Source organism: Mirounga leonina, unplaced genomic scaffold (genome assembly GCF_011800145.1).
Source record: "Mirounga leonina isolate KUSES-001 unplaced genomic scaffold, KU_Mleo_1.0 Mir_165, whole genome shotgun sequence".
Classification (NCBI taxonomy): Eukaryota; Metazoa; Chordata; class Mammalia; order Carnivora; family Phocidae; genus Mirounga; species Mirounga leonina.
The window spans coordinates 49,720,356-49,730,540 of record NW_023270415.1 but is presented as its reverse complement, the minus strand read 5'-3'; the positions used below and the strand labels follow the sequence as shown (position 1 = coordinate 49,730,540).

The following is a 10,185-nucleotide window of genomic DNA, read 5'->3' as shown; positions in this document are numbered from 1 at the left end:
AAATATAACAAAGCCAAAAAGTGGTATGTTGAAAAATGTAACAAAATGGATAAACCCCTAGCAAGTCTGATCAAGAAAAAGAGAAAATTATTAATATCAAGAGAAAGAGTGGGTCCGTTATTTTAAGTTCTACAGAAATTTAAAGGATGGCAAAAAATATTAAAATACCCTTAGAATGATAAAATTTGGCAATGTACATGAAGTCAACAAATGGTTGGAAATCATAGCCGAAACTGAAAGATACTCTAGCAGCCTTTTATTTATTAAACAAATTTAATTTTTAATCAAAATTTCCTCACAAAGAAAATTCCAGGCCTAGCTGGTTTCACTGGTGAATTCTGACAAATATTTTAGAAAGAAATAATACCAGTTTTACACAAATTTACTCAGAAAATAGAGGAGCAACCACTTGCCAACTAGTTTTTCATGAAGCCTTCATAGCGCAGGTAAGGAGCCTGACAAATACCACAAAGAAAGAACATTAAAGACCAATATCTGAATACAGAAGTAAGAGTCCTTAACAAAACATTATTAAATCGAATCCAGCAATATATAAAGAAGATAATACCTCACGATCAAGTTGGGTTTCTTTCCAAATTTTTAAATGGCTTAACATTGGAAAAATCAATGTAATTCATATAGTACAGTGTGTGGGCGAAAACCCATATAAACATCTCAATAGAAAGAGAAAAGGCTTTGACAAAATTTAACAGCCCTTTCTGACAAAAAGTCTCAGCAAATTGAGAATAAAAGGTAACTTTCTCAGTATGATAGAGCATCTACAAAAATCCTACAGCTAGCACAATATTTAATGATCAAATATTGAACCTTTCCCCACTAAGCCTGGAAGTCTTGGGCAGAACTTCCTGGAAAGCGTTCAAGCTATTTCCCCACTTGACTGGTGCCCTTTGCTATTCCCTCTTCCTCTTTTTTTCTCTCCTAGGACTGTTGATGTGATGGCAGGAGCTACAGCTGTCATCTTCTAACCAGAAAGCAACCTTGAAGAAAAAACAAACTACTTTCACTGTGGACTCTCTTACCTATGCTGAACACAGTTCCTGGTTAATACAAGAAATAACTTTGGTTGAGTACTTATTATATACTCAGTGGATTTGGAAGTGGTCATTTCTTTTGCCATTTCAACCCCCACAGTTCTTTGAAGTGGCCATTAGGTGTCTCTGTGGCAGGAGAGTAAGCGTTTTGAAACAGAGTAAGTCAGCAGTAGATGGAAAAGCTCACCTCCTTCAGGCAACCTTCCTAAAGAAAATTAACCGATTCTTTCTCCACGTTCCTGTCTAGCATAACTTATCGAACAGCAGACATGTTTTAGCTATAGAAGCATACACTCTGGTCATATTCAGGGAGTCCTTTTGGGAGTCTGGAATGATGTCTTGCTCACCATGACGTTACTAGTGCTTGAACAGAATTCAAAAAATATATATATAAAACCATGTTTAAAAAAGAAATAAAATATGGAGAACATACTGTCTTGCAGTATATTGTTCAGGGTTTTCTTTATTAAGAAGACCAACTATACAGGGGAGAAAAGAGCAAGTGACTACCAGCAGAGTTTGAGCACTGGGATGCCAAGACCTGGAAAATTCTTGCAATCTGAAGTCTCCCGCCAGGACTGCTGCTTGCTGGTGCCTACCCTCATGTTCTAGGACCCCTGAGCCCCACCTTGTTTCATGTCCTGAGAACCTGTTTCATAAGTGCAAAATCCTGTGTTTGAAATGCAGCTGATAAACTGCCCAGCCCAGCAGATAAGAAAAAGACATCTGGGGGCACCTGGGTGGCTCAGTCGGTTAAGCTTCTGCCTTCAGCTCAGGTCATTGGGCTCCCTGCTCATTGGGGAGACTGCTTCTCGCTCTTCCTCTGCCCCACCCTCTCGTGCATGCGCACACACTCTATCTTTTGAATAAATAAATAAAACCTTAAAAAAAAAGAAAAAGAAAAAGATCTGGCTAGGCAGACTAGTACTCTGATATTTCCATATTAAACGAAGAGAAAGGAAAATAACAGACATATTGTAGGAGCCTCAAGGTATTCCCGCTGCGCCTTATCGGGTTCTAGGAGGAAGACCTTTCCATCCCTGTGCCGCTGTGGTCCTGCTCTCTGTGAGCGCGGTTTATGTCCCTCAGACTTAACTCCAGCCCACTGGTGTGGCTCTCTCTTCTCCGAGTGTCCTCTTAAAAGCCATGACCCTTCTTCACATTCAAGGCACACTCAGCTCTCCAGCAAGACCCTGGATATAAGTCTATCATTAAAAGAAGCCTCCAAGTGTTTATTTCTGTTTCCATTTTGTTCCTGGTGCTCATTTGCATTCACCCAGTCACCTGCCTTGCTCCAGCTGGGTGTGAGAAAATGGACCACATTCTAGACAGGGAAAACAGATCAAATCTCATCAAGGGCTAAGTAGTTTGGGGGCCTTTTCTTTCCCGGTCCCCTCCTTTCCCATGCTCTTCATTCCCTCTTTCTCCTCCCACACCCCCATTTCCTCTTTGGTACCACAAAAAAATGAGTGATAGGGTTTGAGGTTCAACTTTGAATGAAGAGTCCCAGTATTTACACCTGAGAACCGAAATGAGATTTATTATGACAATAGAAAAGATAGAAGACAGAAAAGATGTGCCTATTAGTATCTGTAGATCGAGGACCCTTCCATTTGGAAGAGAAATGATTCCTGGATATTTGAAGAGCCTGTCTCTTAGATAATTTTAAGACCTGAGACTCCGTTATACCTTATCACTTCTTCTGAGAAGGCTGAAGAATTAGATTTTTGATTTTGTGAGTTTGGGATTTTTTCTCTAAGTATTCAGGCAGGCACCAAGTTGGTACCTAAATGTTGGCTAGATTGTCAACTTTGAGAGCTCAGCACTTGTCAGATCTCAGAATATTCAGGATGAGTCAATCCCCGATCCTATTCCCCCTTACCACCAAAGCACTGTTTTGTTTTTTTTTTTGTCTGTCAGCACACAAAGTTCTTGGCTATAATAAGTCAAGAATGAAGTAGGCAACACATACACTTTCTCACAATTTCCAAAATTTCTCCAGCAAGAGCTTGAAATTTGCTAAGAAAGGCTTAGGTTTGTCTTGCTGCCATGCTGTTCATCACTCCCAGATAGGGCCCAAGTCATTAGGGTCAGGGTTTGGGTACCCCAGTATATCACCAGGGCCCCTATGTAGTCTGTAGGGGTGCTCATTGTCTTTGGCTGAGCACCCAAAAAGTCTGTTGTCCCCAGCAGCCCACCAGCCAGACCTATGACAGGAAGGGAGCCCAGACTCCAGAGGTGAGAAGCAGAGAAGAGCCTGACCTATTTCTTGCCCAGGAAACAATCAGAGAAGGTGTATGATAAGGAACTCAGGGATCCGTCTATGAGGATTCTGAGGTCACCCTGCTCCCGTGTCATGTTATCTTCCAAGAGCTGGGACTTGCTCTCCCATCACTGACTTTCCAGGACAGAGAGCCAGCCCATGTGCTGTGAACTCTCCCAGGGTATTGTTAAGGTCCTATCATTTGGATGACTGCCCAACTCTGTCTGTTAGCTGCTCCCTTCTGAGGAGGCCCTGAGCTGCTTTGCTGAGATTTCTTGCTGGGGTCTTTCTTTTATGCAGCCCTGATGATAGATGACTGAACCCACTGGGGGCACATTCTTCTTTAGGGAAGATCAGACATGGTCTGCAGGGAGCTCAGTGGGGCTACCTTCCAATCCAGCTTGGCCCGGAGGATCCAGAGAAAATAATGTGTCTCCTTAGGAGGACTTGTACCTTCGATGAGACAGACCAGCAAAGAACGAAATGGTTTTTAAGACCTTCCAATCAATTATTTATGCTTGTAATAGTTAGCACTGACTTTATACCACTCCTGGTGCTGTGCATTCTATACACAGTATTTTATTTAATCCCTATGAAAACCCAATGTACTGAGTAGCTTTACTTTTCCCATCTTGCAGTGGTGGCTACTGAGACTCAGAGAATATAAATGACATTGTCCGGGCATTTGGGTGGCTCAGTCGGTTAAGCGGCTACCTTCAGCTCAGGTCATGATCCCAGGGTCCTGGGATCGAGCCCCACATCGGGCTTCCTGCTCAGCGGAGAGCCTGCTTCTCCCTCTCCCTCTGCCTGCCGCTCTGCCTACTTGTGCTCTCTCTCTGTCAAATAAATAAATAAAAATCTTTAAAAACAAAACAAAACAAAAATAAATGACATTGTCAAAGGGGAATAGTAAATAACTGGCAGAGTCAGGAACCAGTCAGTAGCGTATAATTTAAAAGAAAAACAACCCAAACTGGTTTGTGATGTAGAAGTCAGTCACTTACACTTTTGGGAGTAAGTCAGTACGGGCAGGCAGCTTTGGTGACTTTTCAACCATTCCTCTGTCAGCCCCTACAAGAGTGACCCCCATGTCCTTTACTGCTGCGTGTGGCGCCTCAATCAGGAGTTCCTGGGAAATTGAAGGTGTTGGCCTCAACAGCAGTCCTGTTGTTCAGGTTCAGTCAGGAACTGCTCAAGAGCTCCATCCTGAGCAGGGAGTTGCAGAGAGGGACCAGCGTGGATCATTTCTGAGGAAGTAGAAGGGCTTTTCGGGAGAAGGCATATAAGAAAGGCAAGGGCATGGTTATAACAGGAGTGTGTGAACAGCAAAGAAACAGTTCATTGGAGAAGGAGGTGTATATTGAATAATGAAAAGTAATCTGGGATAGGCATGGAGGACGGAGCCAAAATGGAGTCCTTGGAAATGGAAGAAATGGCGGTTTCCAAGAATGGAGAGAAGACTAGGTTTGGATTTGTAATAACTAAGCTCCCTTTCAAATTTAGAGAAGGGAGGACTTCCATCAGAACTTTGCTGGGTTTTTTTTTTTTTCCAGTTTGAGGAACTGCCCTAGCAAGAGATGGAGAAACCCTCCCACCCAGAGCCCCAGGAGGGAAGCCAGTCTTTGGACAGGTTGTTACCCATCACGTTAGCACAAGTGTCTCCCCAGCTGCAAAGGCACCCTCCGCACCCCAACAAAGCTGAACTGACACGGCAGCATAAAACCCACTTCACCCAGGAAATGGCAGAGTCTGCGTGGGGTTCTCTGGGACTCTGCTATCCATGGAGGTGACACTGACTCAGAAATCTCACTCAGTTCGCTCAGAGACTATGTGAGCTGCTGAGTCACTTAACAGAAAGCACCTCAATCCAGAACACCAATCTGCCCCCACCCCGCACAGAATCACCACCTTTTTGAAAAGCAGCAACTTTTAATGATGTGAGCAGAGATCCTTTGGCACTTTGAAAACACTCTCTACTGAGGCCTATTTGCTAAGACCAGCAGGCTGCTTCTGTCACAGAGAAGTAAGAAAAGATGATTATTTCACTGTTTTGAAACGATGCGTGAGCTCAGGGAAAGCTGCAGGAGGCTTGGGGATGGGGAGAAGAGAAGTCAGAGGAAGCCGTGCATACAACGTCTGTAAAGAAAATGTTTTATTTAAAGTGTTAAATACCATCACCAGAATGAATTTGATTTACATTAGTTGGTGTTCATTACAGGACTAATCTGCCCTTTTTTTTTTTTACCAACCGGAATTCCCTTTACTTTTAAAACATACTATGTACAGCAATGGTCCAGAGCAGCAATGGTCACTGGAATAGTGCTATTTACACGACTAAATCACAAGTCGAGGTGCAGACATGTGAAAATTAAAAAAAAAAAACAAAACCACCAACTTTTAAAATAAATACTGCATAATGACAAGTATGTACAAATATTCCATACAGTCATGTCCCTCTTATTAAAATTAGAAATAATTTATATAGGAATATGCACAAAAGAGTATGTGACTGCATCTTAGTATCAGGAAAATGGTAAACATTTATTCTAAGGGAGAGTATAGACACTATAGGTCTATTAAATCAGCTGTTGCTGGTACACAAGTGTCTAAATTATTTCCATAAAGTTTTATTCGTTCTTTGGACAACTTTACCTGGGCCCATCGTAGATCTCAGAAGGTCAAGACACAGTCTCAGTGTATTTCATATTGCACCACATAAAGAGAAGGCATTTTTAGTGATACTCCTTTTAACTTTTGCACCATATCAAGCATGATAGTTTTTAATGGTCAGCATGGAATTTAAAAAGGAAAAAAAAAAAAAAAAGAAGAAAGAAGAGAGCAATTTTTGTGCATGGCCTTAATGTGGATTTCAAAAGTTGCTGCATTAAAATCAACCTGTAAAAATGTGTTATCAAAGTGTACATAAAGAAACAGAAAGTATGGGTGGCTTTATTACATTAACCAGTGACTTTTCCTCTTAACAGGGGAACTTAAGAGAAACTTGACCTTGCAGCACCACCCAATGGTATAACTATCTGTAAAACCAAAGGCAGGGGTTTGACCTTTGGGGATTTGGGGTGTAGACTTTTGGGTGATGGCATCAAAGAACTATTAATAGGCAGGTTGACTTTCTTTGAGTCACCTAAAAATTGGAGCTTTAAAATTATTTGTTGCATATTTATGTTTACTATATTTCTTTAGAAATATAATTTGTGAAAAATTGTATTTTACTACAGAAAAGTGAATTAATAAGCAGCCCTGTGTTTCAGGCTCCAAATTTTTAGCAGTGTTTTTCTATTCACATAGTAAATGGAAATTGGCTAACGAAATTGCTATAATTAATTAAAAAACAAAACCTAAGACCTTCTAGAAATAATACTTTAACCCCTGTATGAATAATGCTGGTGCTAAAAACAAATTTATTAGACATTACAATGACCACATGATTTTAGGATTTTCCTGTAAACTGAACTTTGAAGGTGAAAAGAAAAGTACCATGCACTGAACAATAAATTGCAAAAGTTCAAATATCTTCTTTATCAAATACGTGCTGACTTACTTTAATGTACTCCCAAGTCATGTCGCAAAATCCTTTTCAACATGCTTGAAATAGAGAAAGCTTAGTTTTTTTTCCCCCTTGAGAAATTCATAAATTCAGAAGCATCTACAGCTCTGAATCAACATGGGGTATAAGGAGTATCAGGTCAAAAACTTGTAATCTTTTAGTATAATGTTCACTCTGGTAGGGAGAAAGAAAATAAAAGATTAAAAGACGAAACAGGAAAAGTGAGACAGAGAAGAGGAAGAAAGATGTGAACAATTTGCACATATTGAACTTCATAAGATTTGCATATTTAACATGGAAATAAATTGAATATAGTATGCTTATTTGTCACATCAAGAGAATTTTAAGTATCTTCTAGAAAGTATTCTCATTTGTAATGTCTGCCAAAACACAGACTATGATTAAAGAATAAACATGGTGTGTCTTTGTACCACCCTGTTGCATTCTCTCCCCCTTTTAAAACCATGCAATAGTGAAATTTATTTTTAAAAATAATATAAATTGTTGAAAATGGCTGATTTTATTCTTTTTTTTTTTTGCAAGTTGCAGCCCCAAGAAAATAATTTAAGTATTCAGCTAATCTGTGTCCATGCAAAAAAAAGTTTCTTTAATTTCATTCAGTACAGTGTAGCCACAGAATTTTGTTTTTCAGAGTCCGACACATCGTGGCCTTAGTGAATGGTGTGCCTGCTGGAGCTCTGAAGTCTGCCACTGCTCACACTGGACAGGCTGCTCCTGGTCACTGTGCAGAGGAGGGCTGACATCTGTCCCGGACCACTTCTTTGGTCTCCTGCTTTTCACCTGATGCTTCCTAGGACTTCACTCCTTGACTCGTAACATGGCTTAATGACTGTATAGCTCCTTTCTGTGGCATAACAGGGCTTTGGGGTCAGAGAAATGAAGAAAAAGGAACGATAAAAATAGAAAGGTGCCATTGAAAAGGGCTTTTGTTGCATGAAACTGACTGATTCTTTGAGATTAATCCATGGCTTCAGATTGGACCAAAACTCGAGTGCTATTGAACTCCAAACCTGATAGTTCTTCATAACTCTGCTCTTTCACCTGAGGGCCATCATTAGGGCACAATGTGTGCAACTTCCTCTGAGAACACAGGATCGCTTTGTATCCCTAGAAACAGGCTCAGAAGACACAACATTAAGCATGCAGTGTTACCAGGGTTTGCGACCTGTGGATTTTTTTTTTTTTTTTTTGTAACGCTGGTTGCTATGACAACAGTTTTACAGCTGCTATGAACGAGAGTAAGAAGGTCCGGTGGAACTTTCCAGAGAGGATTGGGAAGCTCTTCTTGTCAGAGGGGCCAAGGTTGGATCTACTAGGGAGGAAGGGGGGAAAAGTTTGAACCATCCAATCACCATATTGGACAGCTCCAGTTCGTCTAATAGTATCTGGGCCACTCCCATAAAGGATTTGTGATCCATGCGGCCATAATCTCCCCAGACAATGATCTGTTGGCACAATAAAAGGAGACGGAGGTCAGTATAGTTATGTATATGGAAACTTGCAAACTAAAATACATTCGGTTAATGTGCTATCATCAAACATCAAGTTAAATAGTTGTGTTTTAATTGCTGGGATAGTGGTCTTTATCTACTAGAATCCAAAGACGCATGAGGAAAAGTGTACTGGAGTGTTAAGATCCTAAGCAGTCCCCGGAGACTGGAGTCTGTGTGTGATGGGGGTTGGCAAGTCTCTAGTTCACTGGAAAGGAAACAACAGTGTCCGCGGCTTGGTAGCATTGGCCACTGCTTTGACGTTTCCCAAGAATTTCAGCTGTGAGCAACGGAAGAGAATGTGGTAAGACATGTGGGTCCAAGGTCTGAGTCCACGAAAATACTTTCTTATGTAAGGGAGAAACCATTCAGTAAATACCTGTAAAACCTTCCCTTGGGGACTTTCTTCGAAAGATAATAGCTGTTGGTAAAGGGGTTCCAGTGTTTTTCTTGCCACTTTTGTTTTCTTTTTGGCTATGCAGACTCCATTATCCAACAGATACACCTTTACATATGGTGCTTGGGAAAGAACACACAGAGGGGAGGGTTAAGTGACGAGCCATGGTTATGGAATACCCAACTCACAGGTGACATCTGCAACAGCTTAGTTTTAGGCCAAAAAAGCTAGCAATCAAAAGTCATTCATCTTGGGCGCCTGGGTGGCTCAGTTGGTTAAGCGACTGCCTTCGGCTCAGGTCATGATCCTGGAGTCCCTGGATCGAGTCCCACATCGGGCTCCCTGCTCGGCGGGGAGTCTGCTTCTCCCTCTGACCCTCCCCCCTCTCATGTGCTCTCTCTCATTCTCTCTCAAATAAATAAATAAAATCTTAAAAAAAAAAAAAGTCATTCATCTTTCCACATGATGTCAAAATCATTAGATAAATAATAGGTACCTATCAGCCATTGAGGTAGTTTTGGCAATATTAACTCAGAGGCTACTCTGAGTTGATTACTACTTCACCATCAAATGGTTATATGGATTTAAATACAGCATTAAATAAAGTGAAATACTTCCAGTCCCTAATAATATTCGAGAGAGGTCTTACTCAGTCTTTCATTTGTCAGTACTTAAATCTAAGTAAACGTGCTTGCAACAATATCTTTTCATAAATAAATTAGAATATGAACAATACAATTTCTATAAGTACTTATGTAATATGATTATGTAATATAAATAATATAGTATACATTTTTATAAATAACAATCATTTATTTATTACTCAAAAGGGTTTATTTATTGATGGCATCATGGTTACAAGGCAAGGGTGGGGTTTGATGTAATATGTTCACATAAGCTGGGAAGAGGCAACTAATTATGAATTGCATGGCTTGAAATGTATCTGACTCTTCATAAAAGCATTTTCATGCATGTGCGAATTATGGTATTCTTTTTTTTTTTTTAAAGATTTTATTTATTTATTTGACAGAGAGATAGCGAGAGCAGGAACACAAGCAGGGGGAGTGGGAGAGGGAGAAGCAGGCTTCCTGCCGAGCAGGGAGCCCTACGTGGGACTCGATCGCGGGACCCTGGGATCATGACCTGAGCCGAAGGCAGACGCTTAACGACTGAGCCACCCAGGCGCCCAAAATTATGGTATTCTCTATAGCACGGTGGGGTAACTAGCTCCAAGACCTTTGTAAACACAATTGACTTAATCACCCTGCAAGGTTGTACACATTATCATTTAGAATTTCTGCAAGGACAGGGAAGTTACGAAATTCAAAATTACACTTCAGTCAGTGGAGGTGCCAAGGTGAGAACCCAAATTTCAGAATCCTCACTAACTGTTCCAC

At 40.8% G+C, this 10,185-nt stretch overlaps 1 protein-coding gene across 36 annotated transcripts in view; it reads right to left on the bottom strand.

Moving 5' to 3' along the window:
• Nucleotides 1-8,087: 8,087 nt before the first annotated feature.
• The window catches only part of RIMS2 (regulating synaptic membrane exocytosis 2), a 580,329-nt gene continuing 578,231 nt past the window's right edge, over nucleotides 8,088-10,185 (bottom strand). For 35 of the 36 annotated variants that reach the window (XM_035011697.1, XM_035011686.1, XM_035011694.1 and 32 more), the window contains 2 exons: nucleotides 8,771-8,910; nucleotides 8,088-8,346 (listed from right to left, as the gene is read on the bottom strand). In XM_035011697.1, coding sequence (XP_034867588.1) covers nucleotides 8,128-8,346; nucleotides 8,771-8,910 — 359 coding nt within the window. In that variant the 3' untranslated portion in view covers nucleotides 8,088-8,127. The remainder of the gene's footprint in view (nucleotides 8,347-8,770; nucleotides 8,911-10,185) is intronic. The other variant, XM_035011724.1, reaches the window with a different exon arrangement.